We start from the raw sequence: 19,470 nt of genomic DNA, 5'->3' as shown, positions 1-19,470 counted from the left end.
AAATTTAAAAATGGATTAAGGTGATCAGGAATTGCTAATGCTTATAGCCTAGCTAACTGTTAAAAATAAACAAAATTCTGAAGAGATATAATTTTATTCTAGGCCTTAAACATTCTATTTTTTCATATAAAATATATATCCATAAATTTATAAAAATAACCTGTTTTAAGGACACAATTAATATGATTGAAAGAACAATAAAAGAAATAATCGACAATAGATACAGGTCCACAAGTTTGGAGGAATTATCAGAAAAGACTTTGAAATAACCATTTTTAATAAAATGAAGATAATAAAAGACAAGACTGATATTTTGGCAGAGAAATAGAGATAAGACATAAGAACCAAATGGAAATTCTAGAACTAAAATGACCCATAACCCAAACTAAGAACTCAATGGTTGAGATTAATGGAGACATAGCTAAGGAGACAATTAGTGGAATTAGAAGATATTTCAGAAGAAAGTTTACAGAATGAAGAAAATAAAAGGTGGAATGTAAAAGAAAGAGAGTAAGAGGCATAGAGGAAATAGTGATAAAACCCATTGTGGCTATAATTATAATTTCAGAAGATGAAAGGAGAGAGAATGAAGCAGAAATAATACCTGAAGAAATATTGCTGAGTACTTTCAAATATGTTGAAAGACATTAAATCTCACATTTTAGAGTCACTATGAGTCCCCCCCAAAAAACACATTTAAACACATCATAGTATAACCTGCCAAACATAATGACAAAGAGAAAGACTTTCAAGCAGCCAAAGGGAAAGACAATTATTAAATTGAATAATAATTAGAAGATACTTTACCTATCAGGAAGAAGAGCCAGAAGAAAATAGAACGCTAAACTGTAAAAATTAAAATGCCACACTGGAATTTTATATCCAGTGAAAATATTCTTCAGTAATAATGACATAAAACAATTAAAACATTTTTGACAAGCAAAACTGAGAAATTTTGTCACAAGAAAGGCTAGTTCTCTAAAGGAAATATGTAAAGTCTGCTTAAATATTTTAAGCAGAACAGTGATACTAGATGACAGAATCTCAGAAATTCAGGGAGGAATAAAGAATAATTAAAACAGTGAATATGTGTGCCAAGTCTGAATGAACATGGACTTTATAAAATAATAATGGCAACAGCAATAATTCCTGGGGGAGTTTAAAATATATATAATATAAATAGCATATGATTTTTGAGGTGGCAAATGAAGTAGAAAATGTTATAAGTCCCTTGAATTTTTAAGAAAGTGATAAAACACTAACTTAAATTTGAATTTTCTAGTAACAGGTACATGTAGTAGTCTCAAGTATAACCAGAAAGAGAATAAAAATAAAATGTATAACTACCAAGGTAGTAGTTAAAAGGAAAAAAGGAAAGAATGAAAAATCAATCAAATGGAATGCGAATAGAGAAAAAGAAGAATGTAGAATATAAAAAACAAATAGAAGCAATGAATAAGTTGGCAGATTTCAACTGAAATATATCAATAATTACATTATATGTATATGAAACACACACTTAATGATAAGACAAAGATTAAACCCCCAAATTTATATGCTGTTTCTGAGATACCATGAAATATAAAGATTAAAAAATATAAAGATAAAACAAATTGAAAGTAAAAGGATGGAAAAAAACACGCCATGTAAACATAAATTAAAAAAATTATGTACTATATATCAATGTAAACTTTAAGATAAAAAGTACAATTCACTGGAAGTTCTAGTAATGCTAAATATGTATACTGCAAATAAACAGCTTTAAAATATATAAAGAAAAAGTAGACAAAACTAAAATACAGTAACAACAACAACAAAAACCCAAAAGACCTGCAGCAATAATGGGAGATTTTCATGCATCTCTCTCAGTACCTGATAGAACAATCAATTGAAAAATATCATAATATAGTTAAATAAATTAGGTCTGCTTGATATATGTTTGGAGGGAAAATAATTCCCCAAACATGAAAATACATATTTTTGGGCGCCTGGGTGGCTCAGTTGGTTAAGCGACTGCCTTCGGCTTAGGTCATGATCCTGGAGTCCCGGGATCGAGTCCCGCATCGGGCTCCCTGCTCGGCAGGGAGTCTGCTTCTCCCTCTGACCCTCCTCCCTCTCATGCTCTCTGTCTCTCATTCTCTCTCTCTCAAATAGATAAATAAAATCTTAAAAAAAAAAAAAATACATATTTTTATCAAGTAAACATGGAACAAAAATTGGCATGCCATAAAGTATGCTGAATAGATTTTGAAGAATTGAAATCAGATGAAATATTTTTTAGATGAAATATTTTTTATGATTACAGTACTATTAAGCTAGAATAAAAGAAGAAAAACATAACTAGAAATTCCTTTGTGTTTAGAAATTAAAAATACATTTCTGCACTAATTCAATATTTATTAGTTTTAATGAGTTATTTTAATTTTTAATGTATAATATGTAATTGTGGCTATATTTCTAAAAGGTTTCCTATCTTTTAGAGAATCATGTTGAAATAATTATGAGTGAAATTATTTAGTGACTGGACTACATTTCACAATCATCCAGTAGAATGTGTAGGAAGACAGATATGAGACTGACACGCTACTTACTGTGCTAACGAGTCACTTTGTAAGAAGACAGATAAAACAAGATTGGCTCTATAGGAGCTTGGCTGATAATTACCAAAAAAAGTGATAGTTATATGGAGACTATTTTCTCTCCTTTTGTATATTTTTCAAAATATCTATCATAGCAGGTACAGTAAATATATTTTAAATAACTTATGGGTCAAAACAAGTCAAAAGATAAATTAGAAAATATTTGGAACTGAAAAAAGTGAAAATACTATATATATCAAAACTTGTCATATGCATAACCAAATGAGCATAGCAAAAATTTTGTAAAATGAACTGATATTGTAATTACCACCTATATAAGGTGAGACAAAATTCTTAGTTTGAACCTAACAAAGTTGATTGCCTGATAGAACAAAATATCAGTGTTCTCCAGAGGATTTTAAGTACCCATACTCTCATAATATAATAGACTAAATGCTAAGGATACCATCCAAAATTACTCAAAATACCATAAACCAGAAAATATGTCCAATTCTAAATGAAATTGATAATCAATAGATGCCAGCCTTGAGATGATTCAGATGTTGGAATTATGAGAAAGACTTTAAAACAGGTATTGTAAACATGGTCTGTGAACACTTTTGAAGTGATAGACATACAGAAATTCTCAACAAAGAAGTAGAAACTTAAAAAAATAAGATATTTTGGAACTGAAAAATATCTAAAATAGCAACAATAATAAAATAATAATGATAATAATAACAAATAACCTTATTGGATAGGCTCAATAAGCAGAATGGAGATAACAAAGGAAAGAGACAGTGAACTTGAAGGAGGAACAATAGAATTTATCCCATCTGAAGGACGGAGAGAACAATAAGGAAAAAATTTTGAGAGCCTGAGGTACCTGTTGGACAATATCAAAGAGTATGACATTTATGTGATTGGAGTCTCCAAAGAATAGAGAGACTGGTGAAGAAAAAAAACATTTGAGGATATTATGGTTGAAAACTTGATGAATTCGATGAAAGACAGATTTACAGACTGAAGAATTTCAGTGAACTTCAACCAAGATAAACTAAAAACAAATAAACAGACAAATAAATTGTACCAGCTATGCCATAATTAAATTGTTAAAAAACAAAGATAGAGAAAACCTTGAAAGCAGCTGAGAAAAATGACATCTTACATATAGAGGAATGACAATTTGAGTGACTGGATTTCTCATCAGAAACCATGGAAGTGAAGACAGTGGAACAACAATTTTAAAGTGCTGAAAACAAGCACTGTCAATCTAGAATTCTGTATCCAGTGAAAATATAGTTCAGGAACGAAAGTAATACAAACAATTCTGAGATGAAGGAGAAGAAAAGATTTTGTAACCAGTAGACCTGCTCTACAGAAATGCTGAAAGAAATTCTTCAGGTGGCAAGAAAATGGCTAACAGAAGGAAACATTGAACTTGAAGAATGAAAGCAGAGAAACATAAGTGGTAAATATATGGGTAAATATAAGAGACTATCTTTCTTCTCCTAAGGTCTTTTTTTTTTAAATTTTATCTTATTATGTTATGTTAGGAAATGTTGAAAAAGAAAAACAAAGCTGGGGGCTTCACGTTGCCCGATTTCAAGCTATATTACAAAGCTGTGATCACCAAGACAGCATGGTACTGGCACAAAAACAGACATATAGACCAATGGAACCGAATAGAGAGCCCAGAGATGGACCCTCAACTCTATGGTCAAATAATCTTCAACAAAGCAGGAAAAAACATGCAATGGAAAAAAGACAGTCTCTTCAGTAAATGGTGCTGGGAAAATTGGACAGCCACATGCAGAAGAATGAAACTCGACCATTCTCTAACACCATACACAAAGATAAACTCAAAGTGGATGAAAGACCTCAATGTGAGATGGAATCCATCAAAATCCTAGAGGAGAACATAGGATGTAATCTCTTTGACATCGGCCACAGCAACTTCTTTCAAGATACATCTCCAAAAGCTAGGGAAACAAAAGCAAAAATGAACTTTTGGGACTTCATCAAGATAAAAAGCTTCTGCACAGCAAAGGAAACAGTCAACAAAACAAAGAGGTACCTGCCAAGAATATCTATTCCAATTATACATTTGGGCCCTTGTTAAATTACCAGCAAGTGGGTTTATGTGTCCCGTAGACCTGAGGCAGGATTCTTTCACTTGGCCCCCATGTGCTCCCATTTTAACAGAGGGGCCGTGATGACATTTTAGATCTTCAGGTATTGGTGTCAGTTTGGACTGCTGTGGCCAAGTCTTTGTAATATGTGTCTCCCCAACTTTCCCGCTCACCTGAATAATTTGCTGTGGATCTTTTGGAGAAGGACTGTGTACATTTGCTTTGATGCATCAGGTTCCTTCCTGTTGTGGGCCTAGAGACTCCTTCAAATAATGGGTTGTTTGGGTCCAAACTGGCTTAAATCTGGGAACTGGGAGAGAGTTAGTGTTTATTGAGGTGATCATACACTCAGTTTCACAGACATCTATGATTTGACTGTACAGATTGCCCACATATTTTATACCTAGGCACATTGTTCTGTTAATCTTCTCTACAACCCTCTTTGAATCCAGCCCCTCCTGACTGCCACTCCAGCCTTGTCACAGATTGAGAAATTCTACTTGGCTCTGGTAGGTGAAGTTTAGCCACCTGGTGTATATCTTCAGGGTCCTATGACCCCATCACTCTCAGACAGCCCAGTTCCAAATGGCCTCTGCTCCCATCAGTCTAGTCTGCACAGGAGAGCCACCACTGCCCCGTCCAGCACATGCCACATTGCTGGTACGTGGTCTGTCCTCTGGGGCTTCTGATGGGACTCAGTCCTCTACTTGCTTTCCCACCCTAGCACACCCACTTCTCCGAGCTTGTTCATCCCTTCCTTCACCATCTTCCGTGGCAATTCTGGTATTTACACCTCACTCAGTATGGGGCTTCACTCCTTCCCTGCTCCCAGGAGCCAGCCTAGTGTGTGTTCCACCATTTGCTGGGGTTCTTCTTTTATTCCAGGAGAGTGCTTCCCAATAAGCTTTCCTTTCTCTGTGGCACCAGCTCTGACAGAGTGAATGGGTGAGGTGGGGAGTGTAAACTTACTAAGAGCCCACTACTTTTGTGACTGAGTCCTGAGATGGGTCATCTTTCTCTGCTTTCTACCTACAGGTGATGAGAGCCATTTGTATGTGACTTGGAGCTTCTGGAGTTCACATTCCACTTATTGTTATTAACCAGTCCCTTTTGTCATCTTCTTCAAACCATTCGTTCAAGTTCACAACTGCCACCTGATTTCACTGTCCTTCTAGTAACTACTTTCTCTGCATTTCTCAAATGTCTATCACATTGCACAGTCCCGGTATTCCAGTCCATCTGATCCCTGGTAGACGTGTTAACCATGGCATGGCTCCTTGTGCTGGGGGCAGCAGGTTATTCAGATGCAAAACTACATCCTACATCTGTCCTCTTGTGTCACTGGTGGTATAAACTGCACAGACTGGGTTTCTGGCTGGACTGCGAGATGGAAATGATTCTGCCGGAGCTTTATTTTGGAGCACTACAGGGTCAGCACTGTGGAAGGGAAGGAAGCAGGATTGAGCAGAGGAAGAGTGTGAGCTGGGTTTCAGTCTCAACAGAGGCCTCAGCTAACACTACAGAGAACTCTGAAGCTAGGATGACCCTCAGAGTGGCCCTTAATTTGGGACCTTTACCCCAACCTGGGTCCACCAATGGGTGTGGGGTGCCGTGGGAAAAGGGTGTGACCTTGGGCAAGGCAGGACTCTTCAGCCAAGCATTCCCTGAGTGAGCTGAGAGTGTGGGCCTCTGTTGATGGCACTTCTGGCCATTGGAAGAATCAAGAAAAGTATTCTGAATTGATCATCATGGCAGACACTACTTGGGCCAAAGAAGAGGCCAGACCCAAAAGAATGCACACTATTCCAATCTATAAAGTTCCAGGTCAGGGAAAGCCAAGTGATTGTGCTGGAGTTAGGGAGCCGTCCCCTTTGGAGAACAGGGCACATATCCTACTGTTCTCACTTGGGTGGTGGTCACATGAGTGTCTGCCTCCTGATAATTGATGGAGCTGTACATCTATGTTTTGTGCACTTTTCTCATTTGTGTTATACTTCAAAAGATGCTAGAGCATTTGGGAGAGCATGTGTGTTTCTGAGCCCTGACTTACAGCTCAGTGATAATGACGCAGCCTAGAATTCCCTGGTTTGCTGGCTGAAAGATACTTTCCCCAGATGCAATCCATCAGTTTTCACTTTCCAGTCATTGAATTTGGAAGATTCAGATAAATAAGAATGTGTCACATCACAGCAGAAATCTGGAAACAGTTCAAATGACTACCAACAGGAAAATGAATAAATTGTCATATATTCAAACAATAAATTATATTATAGCACCTCAAATGAAGAATCACAGCTACATGCAGCCATATGTATGAGTTTTAGTAATTTAATGTTGGGTGTTAATGAAAATCCTCAAAGAATTAAAAACAACTAAAGCTGAAGCCACATGCTTTTTAGGGACATACATATAAGATAGAAATATATGTACAGAAAAGACAGGAGACATGAGATATCAGCCATAAAGACAAGTGTGGGTTGGGGTTGAGTGGTATTTAGGCTGAGGTAATAATTTTCTAACGTCCTAGTTTTTATTTTGGGTAGTGTTTTTGTAGGTGTTTGCTAAGTTATTTAAATAAATTAATCTTAAACAATAGTAAGAGTATATATACCAGAAACTGGTTTCAATTTGAAGAAAATAAACAGGAAATGACCATGGATTAAAGCAGTTGAGCAGAGGGAAGTTCATGAAAAAGTGGGAAAAGAGTGAAAAACAGAAAAATATAAGAGAGACAATCTGAGGTGAGTATAAATGGGCTGCTCTGCTGTTTTGTTGAGGACCAGCCCTGAGATGGATGCTTTACTCTGGGCAAATTCCAGAGAAGCAATTTTTCTAAAGCGACTTTGTCTCTTCTTAGGGGGATCTAACCCTAAACACACCACCTTCTGGGATATATGTTCTTCCCAACCTCCTAGCCAGGGGGATACTTGAAATCCTCCAGGAGCTTACGTGTTCTCGTTTTGGCCACTTGCTCAGGGGTGCGATTTCAAGGGACCAGGAAATGGTATTTTCAAAATGTATTTCCTGGAAACTTTTATAAGGTAATAAATCAATAGGAAAGGTCACCCCACCCTAGTCCTTCTCACCACTTCTGTAATAAATATGTTTCCATTAATATTTCAAGTGAAATTTTTAGTCTAAACATGATACTATCAATTATCTTAGAGAGAAATTAGCTATGTCATGATAATAATCATCTCAATATTAATTTTTCTGTCTGGCTTTTATTTATTTATTTTTTAATATTTTTTATATTTTTATATTTTTTATTTTTTTCTGTCTGGCTTTTAAATTTATAAAAAACTTTATCATCTTTTTTGAAAAAAATCCTATGAAATAGGTCCTCAAAAAATAATTTCCAGTTTACGGACAAAACAACTGAATTTAGAGTAGCTTAACCCACTGGCCCAAGTGAGATGCTCAGTCTCGTCACCGTGGCTCTATTCTTCACGACGCTAATGCAACATGCATTGTGATCATCTTGTTTAGTTTTTGTTGTTTTTAAACCCAATTGTATGCCTCCATGCCAGAATGTTAGTGCTGTTGGAACCTCTCTTGGCACTTGCTTGGCAGGTGAAAGTGTTCAGCCAGTTGGTTGAAGACTGAAGGACCCTCCTGCCTCCAGCCTAAATGCCGTGTCTCTGGCCCTGAACTGCATCCAGGAGTGAGGGAGGCTGAGCACAGATTTCCACACTTTAGCTGGCTCTCAGATGTGAAAAGTCTCAGTGAGAACTGTATGGTAATGTGAACAAATGCTTATGGTATAAAGGTTACTGTAAAAGTGAATTATAAGTTTGTACATATACTATGATTACATTTGTTTTGCACAAAACATGCATATTTTTAAAAAGGAATATAAAGAAATTTATCCAAATGCTTGTATTAGCCATGTTCAGTGGTAAGATGAATGGTAAGAATTTTTCCCGTTTGGTTTGTTTTCAAGATTTTCTCTAATGTGCTTATATTACTTTGACAAACTACCTTAAATCAAGAAGCAATACCCTGCATCATCTATTATATTGACTAAGATAGTAAAGTGCTATCTGGTTTGTTTGCTCCTTGGAAGATAGTGTGGTATAATGGGGGCATCTGCCTTGGAGCCAGCTCCATCTCTCCCAGCCCTGCCTTACGTCTAGATGTGAGCCACATGGAACTCTGTGCACATTGTGTGTTCTGCTCTCTCGGGTCCAGGTGTGAGCCACATGGGGCTATGTGCACATTGTATGCTCTGCTCTCTCAGGTCTAGGTGTGAGCCACGTGGAGCTCTGTGCACGTTGTATGCTCTGCTCTCTGCTTAAGAATCTGATCCAATCATCCCTCATTCTTTTTTTTTTTTAATTTTTTTTTTTAAAGATTTTATTTATTTGAGAGAGAGAGAATGAAAGACAGAGAGCATGAGAGGGAGGAGGGTCAGAGGGAGAAGCAGACTCCCCGCTGAGCAGGGAGCCGGATGCGGGACTCGATCCCGGGACTCCAGGATCATGACCTGAGCCGAAGGCAGTCGCTCAACCAACTGAGCCACCCAGGCGCCCCCATCCCTCATTCTTTTGTCTGGCTGATTCCTTTACGAGCTGGCTCACAGGAACCCTCCCAGAGAAAGCTGCCCCAACCCTGCAGTATGGAATTAGAGGCTCCTCCCTTGGGCATATCTTATGCCTTTTAATTACCCGTTTGCCTATTGGTTCCCTTCCCGGGACCGCCTAAGACCAGGAGCAGAGTTTTGTCAGAGAACCCAATTCTGGCATGTTTAGGAGCTCAGTACGTGTGCGCTGGAGCTGTGAACAGACAAATAGGCGGGGGAATCTGGTTGGGCAGCACTCTTTAGTGAGTGTTTTTGGACAAGTCTTACAGCCTATTGGGGGTGCTGTGTCATCTGCAGATGACAATGTGGAAACACTGATGCACATTTCTCTTACCCTTTTCCCTTTCTTTGTTCCTTTTCCCATCCTTCCTTCATCAAATTTTGTGAGCTCCTGTCATGTTTGCCCGAGAAGGAGACAGGCCCCAGAGGGTCAGAGAGAGTAGAGTGTCTCTGCTCTCTGGATGCTGAGAGTCCCTGGCCTCAAATATGACAGAGGGGCAGCTCCTTCATCCCCTTCAGAAACTCAGGTCCCCTGGAAGTGCCAGTGAGCTTTCAATCATTTGTATTAGCCATTTGGGCCTATGTGTTAATGAATTTGTCACTTGGGTCAACTTTGGGATCACTCCCTAGGAGGACCCCTGGCTTGGGGGAGCTGCTCAGAGCATGGCTGTGGGTCTACTGGAGGACAGGACACCAGGCAGAGACGGGCACAACCTCCACAGAAGACCTGCCCTCTCCTCCTGTGTGGGCTTCCCCTTCTGTCTTCATCTCCCAATAGAAGTGTTCTCAAAGCAGTGAGCTGAGGGTTTGACCAAGTAAGGACAGTGGGTCTCTCCTCCCCTCCATGCATGTAAACTGAAAGACTCGGCTTGTCTGTTTTGCACAGTGTACTTCTGTGGGCGATTTAACTTGAAAACTTAAAGAAAGGGTAGGTGTGTGAAAACTACTGTTCAAAGACATCTTTTGGGGGGTTTGCCACAAGAGAGCCACAGAGTAGGGCAGCGCAGAGCCTTTTCTGAGTCCCTTCTATATCCCACACATGCATGCACATGCGTGCGGTGCGCACATGGAGACAGCTTGCACATTCATGTGTGCACACACCTACCCACACCCACGCACACACACACATACACACCTTCAGTGCTGTCCAAAACCCAATTGCTAGATCCAAGGGCCCACCAGCCCCTTCCAGGCAAGTTCCAGGAGTGAAGAGCGCTTACTTCCCAGGATCGAAGGGTGACTGGAAGTGCGGCTGCCGCCCCTGGACAGATGAGTCAGCCTCCAGGACCCTTACAGTGTTGTAGTACGTCTCCATCACTCAGGTGCGATCACCCTCCCATCCTGGGTGGGCAGACTCAGCCTGGGCGGCGTGGAGCTCGCTGGTGCATGGGTGTTGTCTGCTACTCCTGCACCGCGGGTCCACGGCACACGTGTGGTATCTTAGGACGAGTCTGTCAGCCGTGCCGGGACAGTGACTATGACTTTACAGAACGCGTCTTTAGTACTGTCTGCTGATGAAAGACTGAGGATATCACTTGCTTCGCTCTGATAAAAGGAATATCCTAAGCCTGCTACAATTATTTAATGTCTCTTTTCCCATCCCATCAACATCCCAGCATATCCCAGAAGCCTCTGTCAGCCTGGTTTCCCTAAGTAAAGGCCAAATGTGAAAACAGTTCAGGTGTACATTACCCCTAGTGTAGCGTCTTGTCATCTCTCCTGCTTAGAGTAGATACACAGAGCAGGAAGCAAATTCATTCATCACCTCTAAGACTGGAAGTGCTCTCTAAGCTTGCACGTGGATAACCGCTGTTTCCTAAGTTTTCGTGGAGCTATGATTGCAGAATGGTGAAGAACTGTGCGTGTGCTACCACATACATTTTCAGGGAACTACTTATACATTTTTGGTAATTGGTACTATGCTTTTTCTGGTTATACTTGCTGAAGTATGACTTTATGTCTTTTGATTCTAATAACAACCAGGGCTTGATTTTGTATATATTTTTAAATTTTATTTTTCTGGTAATTCATTTCTACTGTATTTTATAGCAGTATTGGTCTGTAATGAGTTGGAAATTAGAAATATAATTGAGTCTTCTCCACAGATGGTTTGGGAAACCCTCAGGATTCCCCACCATGAGCTCTGAGCAGTATGAGATGTCTCTAGACTGACAGTCCCCTATAAAGTGAAGGTCACAACAGGAAGTTGGGGGGCTCTTGATGCAAACTTAATGAGCCTGGAAAATATCCCTGGGGTGGCCTAATATTTAATAATTTAGCTACAAAATAATACAGGCAAGTTCCAGTTTATCAAAGCTTAGCAATTCAAAGGAATGGGGCTTTATTTGACTTTTCAGAAGAGGCAGATGACCTGAAAATGAGCTGGAGGCGTTGGGGAGAAGAGCTTCCAGCTTGGTGATCCCTGGGGGTCATTGCAGGTTCAACGTAATCCCCCACACTTCCTATAGGAGTGAGAATTGATGTTCTGAGACATGCCCTAAATCACAGCGAGATGCTCCTGCCTTCTGAATCATACAGAGAATCAGATGTGTGCAGCCAGAAAAGCGAACCAATCCATTTTAGAAAATGTTCAGTGATAAGTGGTGCCCCCAAAAGTACCCTGATGATCCCAGCTGTAGGGACTGCCCTGTGTGTGGGCTTCCTGAAATTCTCTCCTCCACAGAACCTGGGTCTTGGTGCAGGACAGCAGGTCAGTTTCCTTTCCCGCCCGAGGTCTGGCTTCGTCTAGTTTATTGGTCTGACGAGCTTGTTTCTTCCTCACTCCTTTGGCAAATATGAAGGGACAGCTTGGTGTGAGGTCCTCTGCTGGGCAGTGGAGGTGAGGTGAGGTCCTTGCATTGTGATAGGGGACAGAGAACGGACAGTTCTATCAGCATTCTCTATTCCACTAATTTGACCAGAAATCCATAAAAATGTTCACTTAAACATGAAAGTACATTCACTTTCCACTCAACCCATAGCTTTTTCTTTGGGAAATTTTCTGATTTGGAATTTTCATGTCTTTCCTGGAATAAACCACATTAATAATACATCATTTATGCTGTCCACTTTTTTGTGTGCATAAAAATGGAAAAGAATTTAAGGACACTGAGGTAAAATCATCTGAGAACAACATAGTCTGTTATTTTTATGATTTAAAAAATCTTTTACAGAATTTTGCCATACTGACTTTAACAAGTCATTTTTAAGGCAATTTGCTTTTATGAATTCTTTTTTTTTTAAGATTTTATTTATTTATTTGACAGAGAGAACCAGAAAGCACAAGCAGGGGGAGCTGCAGGCAGAGGGAGAGGGAGAAGCAGACTCCCCGCTGAGCAGGGAGCCCAATGTGGGGCTCAATTCCAGGACCCTGGGATCTTGACCTGAGCTGAAGGCAGACGCTTAACTGACTGAGCCACGCAGGCGCCTGCTTTTATTAATTCTTTAAGAAAACATTCAAAGTAGTTACTATAAAACAACAAAAAAAACCTGTTTTTACTTTTCCATTCATATTTCTTCGGTTTAGGTGCTATCAGGTGGTGTTACCATTTAGTGAATCCAGGTGGCACGCACATGCTGAGGAAGAATGAATGCATGAGTTTGTTGGTGTGTGTGTGGGGGTCGGAGTCAACCAAGGCCTCTGGCCCGCTGCTCACGTTGGGCTTCAATCAGTTTGTGGTTAATACAATGACTTGGTTCTATGGGTTTTGGTTTAAACAGCTTCTGTAGTAAAGAAATGTGTCATAAGAATGTCTCTAGTGGGGGCAAAAATGAGGAAGTGGGCAAATCTGTTTGTTTGTGGACGGGGTGGAGGGGATTACCTTTGAGCTATGCCTATCAGGAAGAGGAGGTGTTTCCTGGCTGATGGTGAGTGCCCTGGGCAGAGTCTCACCTGAGCAAACAGCCTGGCACCCATGTCTCATGACGCCGAAGCAGAGGACAACCTGCCCAGGTGCATGGGCCTCACCCTCCAGGGAGGGGGGTAGTGGGAGGGTGTTGAGTCAAAGAGTGTCAGGATCAGATTCCATTCATAAAAATAACTCCAGGAGCAGGGTGGCGGTGGGGTCAGAGGGGTGAGAGTGTAAGGAGATAGGCCAGTTAGAACATCCAACCCCGACAAGAGACGACCAGGGGCTGAATCCGAGCAATAACCATGGGATTGGAGAGGAAGGGACAGACTCCTCAGATAGGAAGGAATTCAAATTCTCCAACCTTGGAGGCTTGCTGGGCACGAGCAGCGAGGAAGAGGGTGTCCCCGTCAGTGGTGACTCCACTAGCCCACAGAGCACCGAGGTTGTCAGTGGACAGCTGTGTGGAAGTAGAAGGGGAAGACATTGGCATTTAGGCCCCTGACTCAGACCATCCCACTTGAACCTCATTAAAGCTTCAGACAACTGGAGCCCAGAGGCTGGGTAGCTCACCCAGGATCGCACTTCCACCTAGAGCCACAGCCTTCCGTCCACACAGAAGGAGGAGCCTCAGTACTCACCTGCCTGTCTGGGAAGAGGTGTCAGGAGGGTAGGCCCGAGGTCACCAGCAATCAGAGGGCGCAGTACAGCCTCATGGTGCAGAAGGGCACGATGGAAGAGTTCTAGGGGGAGATGCAGTGTGACTTGAGGGACAGCCTATGGGACCAGAGAAGCTGGCTGAGGTAGTGCAGCATGGAGGGACATGGACAGACACTTGAAAGGAAAAGAAATCCCTTAGCACTGACCTCGATCCTACAGAATTTTCAAGCTCACACCACTGTGTCCATTTTACAAGCATTACATACTTTTATTCATAAATTTGACCTCTGAGAGGACTAGCAATCATTTAGTCCTGCAAACAAGCACATCAAAATACACCAGGAGATGAACAAAGTTAACACCCATGCTTCAAATGAAGGCAGCCTCCAGCCGCACAGAGGTAAGAATTCCTATAACGTCATCATGCGGAGGCTGCCTGCCCCTCCTGCCAACTCCACCCCAGGAGCAATGCTGGGGAGTCTGGAGGGAGCTGTGATTATTTGAGGGCTTATTTTTATCCCTCTTAAATGCTTGTTTTGCAGTGAACTACAAAACTGGAAAAAATAATATGCAATTAGAACTTCAGTAATGTCAGGACTGAGATCTGGCTTTTTGTATGCTTTGAGGTAACCAGTTTAAGGAATGTTAAGAAGCACATTTAATGTAAGATTTTAAAAGAATGTTTGGAGAACTCCAGCATACTGGAGGTGGAAAAGACTTTCAGTCTGTTAGAGCTGGAAAGTGCTTTAGCAGGATTGAGCAAATCCTTATTGAGGGCTTGAAGCACAGAGAGGTTGAGAGGCTTTTCCAACATCACACAGGTTGTCAGAGCAGAGACCAGCATCCTGTTGACCAGCATCCAGGCTATGTTTTCTCCACTTAGCTGCATTGGTTTAGACAAATCTACTTTAAAAAAGTGATTGTTTAAAAGCATTCCCCCACATCCATTTCAATGAGTTTATCAATGGCGTTTCTCCAAGTGGCTATCTTTATAGCAACAAATTTCTCCCTTGGATGCCTTTAGAAACCGAAGAGCCTGGGGGCAACTTGTGTGTTGTTCATCCTCACTCATCCATGGGAAAAGCTCCAGACCTTGTGGGCATTGTGTTTATACCTGCTGATGAATGGAGGCAGCTGGGGCTCCCGGCTTTCAGGGCCTCAAGCCACAGGCCATGAGGGACTGCACCAAACAAAAGCAAGGCTGGATGGACCACATCTGCACCATGAAGGCCCGCACAGACTTCCTCAGCATAGCCTGACTGGTCAGTCCTTCTGAAGCCTTTGGCAGGCTCACCAACATCAACACATCCGCAGGGCAGCATTTATACTTTATTCTCCATAAACGCGAGATAATGTAAAAAGCCTCATGGAGCTGGGCATTTGGCTGACCCTTGCTGTTGGTTTATGATAAGTTTTTTTGCTTTAAGGTCCCTCTGGTCAAGCAGCCATTTCAGAGGGCTCCAAGTTGCCCAGGACTTTGGGTTCAGATCCAATACCCCCTCATTATTAATATCTTTCTTTGAGGGTTACAGGGATCCTGATGTGGGGTGAGCCAGGAAATCTAGAGTGAAAGATTTGTGTTCTCCAGGTTTTTCGATGTTCCCCTGAGTCCTGGGTTTAAAGCCTGGCTACTTATTGCTTGTTTGTTTAACTGAAGTACAGTCGACACATAATGACGCATTAGTTTCAGGCGTACAACATGGTGACTCACTAAGTCTATGTTCTGCTACTGTCACAGTGTAACTACCACCTGTCACCATACATTTCTAGTACAATACCACTGACCATATCCCTAGGCTGTACCTTTCATCCTGTGACTTATTCATTCCCCAACTGGAAGCCCATACTTCCCACTCCCCAACACGCCTTTTGCCCACCCCCCAGCCCTCCCCTCTAAAGCCTGGTTAACTTGATGTAATTGTGATTGTCTGTTTAATTGGAATATGATTGGTTAGGGAGCAGCTAGACCAGCTTCAACCCCAGGGCTTTAGACATAGTGGGCAGGCCCCACACAGCCCAAATTTCCAAACTCCTTTGTCAAACATGTGCTTTACCAGGGAAAATGTGGGTTCTGAAAGAAATACAGTAGGAAGCACCACCACATCTAATGCAAAGCCCTTGAAGATCACCTAGTGCGAGTGCCCAGAATGCCAACTCTCAGCTTAGAGGTCGGCCGCGCCCAGAGAGGGGGCTGCTCAGGATGGCACCTGGACACAGCCTTTGGCAGCAAGCCCTCAGAAGCAGAGTGGGAGGGAGAGCCAGCCAGCACACCGAAGTGAGTTCAGTGTGTGCGTGTGAGGGAGCACATCTCCAAACAGACCCTACACTCTGCTGGGGCTCAACCCAGAGGGACGGCAGCACAGGACAGAAGTGCTCTTGCCCAAGGCCACATGAGGCAGTTATAAACATTTATATTTTTTCTGTATCTGCTCTCCAAAGGGCCTCTGACAAATGAATATGCACACTATGAATTCCGTGGTGGGAATACAGACACGAGCTGTGCCCTCAAAGAGCTTACAGTTGACCAGGGAAGGTGAGTAATAACCAGGGCCCTGAGTTTGGGAGAGGCCTTCTGGAGGAACCAACATTTAGGCTGAGGCCCAAGAGATGATAAGGACTTAGACAAAGATCGTTCCAGGTAGGAAAACAGTACAACCTGCACTAAACCTTATAGCAGAGAAGGAAATGCATTTGAGAGCTGAAGAAGGTTATGGTGGCTGGGATGTAGGGGGAAGAGGGAGGGGGTCAGAAGAGGGCTCAGGGAACAAGATAAAGATGAGGATTCTGTCCAAAGGACTATGGGAGGCCCTGCAGAAGGCGTCATGGCCTGGGAGAGAAATCATGGTGACTTAAACAGGACTGGAGGCATGGGGATGGACAGAAATGGTGAGATTAGTATAGCATTTAGGGTTTGGAGTCAGCAGAAGTTGGTGATGAGCTGCATTTCTGGGGATAAGTGAGAGGGATCTGTAAATGCTATTGCCAGGTTTCTGGTATGAGCAACTAGATAGATGGCAGGTTCTACCAATTATTCTCTATTCCCCTCCTTCCAGGATCCATTTCACACTTGGTTTTGCTCTGCTCTATCCCCTAGAGGATGGCCTGACATAGAGTCTTGAAGAAAAGGAGGTTGGGAGAAGATAAGGAGTAAGTCTGGGATATGTCTAACCTGAGGTCCCAGTGGAGATGTTAAGAAGCAAGTTACAGCTACAGTTTAGGAGCCCAAGGGAGAGTCCTTTGGGAATTATGACTTTATATGGTAGTTAAAGCCAGGGGAGTTTGCTGAAGGGGGAGTAGAGTCAGGAAAGAGGCCTGGGGACACCATCATGTGAGCCAGCATGTTTCCAAGTGTGGTCCCCAGTCTCTGGCACCAGAATCACTGGGGATGCCTGTGAAAATGCCGAGTCCTGAGCCTCTGCTTGAAAGTAGGAAGGGATGACAAATGAGAGCATGGAGTAGCAGTTAGGGAGGTGTTTAGAATACCAGGAATGTGTGGCGTCCCAGAAGCAGCAAGAAAGTGGACATTTCCAGAGGGTAGGGCAGTCATATGTTCACTGCTGCTGAGAGATCACCCAACTTAAGGACTGAAGTGTGTCCGTTGGATTTACTGTCATCATCGACAATATTGGCAAGGTCGGCTTCAGAGGAGTGTGGTACAAACACAAGCCAGGCTGGTTGGTCTGTGAAGTGTGTTCAAAGTGAAGTCATGAAAACAAGTTGAGACAATGCATCTGAGAAGCTTGCCTGCAAGTGCTAAGAAAAAGATCAGCAACTGAAGGAGATATGAGGAATATCAGGGTTGGGTTTGTTTTTGATCAAAAACATGAAATCATGTTTTAATGAAATCATGATGGGAAGGAACTGATAGAGAAATAGATGTTGAACTTGATTGGCTGACCAAAGTCCTTTAGAAGGATAGGGTCCCCACACAGGGGGAGAGTTTACACAGCAGGAGAAAAGCTGCTTGCATCTTAATATCAAGATTGTTTCGTGCTCACCCAGATTCCTCTTGAACACATCCAAAGCTGAGAAGTACTGGTGTTTTCAACCAAAGGCAACTCAGGCTACCTCTGGACAGTTCTGACTGAACCAAAATCCCTTCCTGACTTTTCTCTCCCTTGGTCCTAATTTAACCCATAGGGATTTAGAATGGACAGAATCCCTCTTCCACATTATGGAACTTCAAATATCATATTTCCCTGTGTCTTCTCTTTTATGAGCTAACTTCCTTTATTATTGGCTGTCCTGTGCCCCTCACTGGGCCTCTTAACTTATGGCACCCAGAACTCAGCGTGCACTTCACGGGCACCTTCGCCATGGAACTGATAATCCCTTTCCACTAATTTGAGAGGTCTGTTGTTTCTGCTTCTGTGTGTGTAATTCTGAGTGTTCCTTTGATATTTGGCCACTATAAAATAACAAAGAAAAGGTAGAAATAGATGGCCTCTGCTCTAAGAGTTCAATGGTATTATGGGATCTCAGTGACTCTGGATTCACTACGAATAAATCTTTCCAGGCTAGTTTAACTATTTTTTTTTCCAGATTTAAAAATATACCCACCAGTGATATCTCTTGTATAAACAAAAATTTTAAAGACATTCACCTACTGTATAAACCAGTATTAAGGTCATCAGGTCAAGTGATGGGTTTGTGTAGAATCCTGAAATGGTATTAGTGTATACTATGCATCAGGATCTGATGGCAAAACATTGCTGGTAGAAAAAGCTGAATCCTAACTCTGTGTTTGGAAAGATACCACAGTGTAGATGATACCAGCGAAACTTTAATAGTCCATTTCTCCATTATTTGGCATATTTCTTGATGTTAGTCCTAGAAGAAATGATAAACTAATTTGGCCGAGCGTAAGTATCATTAGCTTGGTTTAAATCTGACTATCTGACAGATGGCCAAGGGTGGGAAAATCAAGTTTACAGGAAACCATTTAAGAAAAATTGTTACCTCCCTCTTCTTAGAAATCCTCGACACCCTTCCCAGATGGAGAGCTCGTCGGCCCAGCCCACGTCAGGTGCTGGCACGCAGTGGTGAAGGGATTCTCTGTAGGAACCCTTTCTCCTGTTGTACACATTCTCTTCTTTCGGCCAGTCACTCTTCTTACGACGACAGCACCCTGAGTTTCTTTGGTGAGCCATCTGTTCTCCACATGTTCCAGGACTTGCCATACCACTAGGTCTGGCCATCCAAGCAGTACACATCCTGGCTGCTGTGATGTCCTCAGTGATGGACACGTGGCCCGTAGAGCCAGTGAAACTTAACTCCTGGCTTGGGACAGGATTACAGGGCGGGAAGGTGCCTCCTTTCTGCTGGCATTGCTCAGGGAGGGTCACATGAGCCATGTGGCCTCCGAAGGGAGCTGTCAGTGAGCTAGCCGAGCAGGGAGGAGAGACTGAGACCAGTCCCCATTGCATCATTGTCCACAACCTCTAACACTGCTGGGCTTCACAGTTACGTGAGTAAAAAAATTCAATTTTTGCAAACTGGTTTTAGTTTAACGTATATCATCTGTCTCAGAAAATGTCTTGACTATATATATCCTGCTTCGCCTTCTTGCCTCCATGCCTGACCTTTTGTCTCACTCATTTACCGAGTCCCACTGGCCCCTCACTTGATGGCCGCTGCTCTTCTGATGTTAGACTTGGCTACACCCAAAG

The 19,470-nt window shown here is 42.1% G+C and overlaps 1 protein-coding gene across 1 annotated transcript in view; it reads left to right on the top strand.

Annotated features, from left to right (window-relative positions):
• The window catches only part of DYNC2I1 (dynein 2 intermediate chain 1), a 227,322-nt gene extending 209,957 nt beyond the window's left edge, over positions 1-17,365 (top strand). The window contains exon 13 of the mRNA XM_081800879.1: positions 17,345-17,365. Within this exon, the coding sequence (XP_081657005.1) occupies positions 17,345-17,365 (21 nt within the window). The remainder of the gene's footprint in view (positions 1-17,344) is intronic.
• Positions 17,366-19,470: the final 2,105 nt, after the last annotated feature.

This window comes from Leptonychotes weddellii, chromosome 12 (assembly GCF_054177405.1).
Source record: "Leptonychotes weddellii isolate Sample4059 chromosome 12, ASM5417740v2, whole genome shotgun sequence".
NCBI classification, from domain to species: Eukaryota; Metazoa; Chordata; class Mammalia; order Carnivora; family Phocidae; genus Leptonychotes; species Leptonychotes weddellii.
The sequence above is the reverse complement of the archived record's forward strand: the minus strand, read 5'-3'. Positions and strand labels throughout refer to the sequence as shown.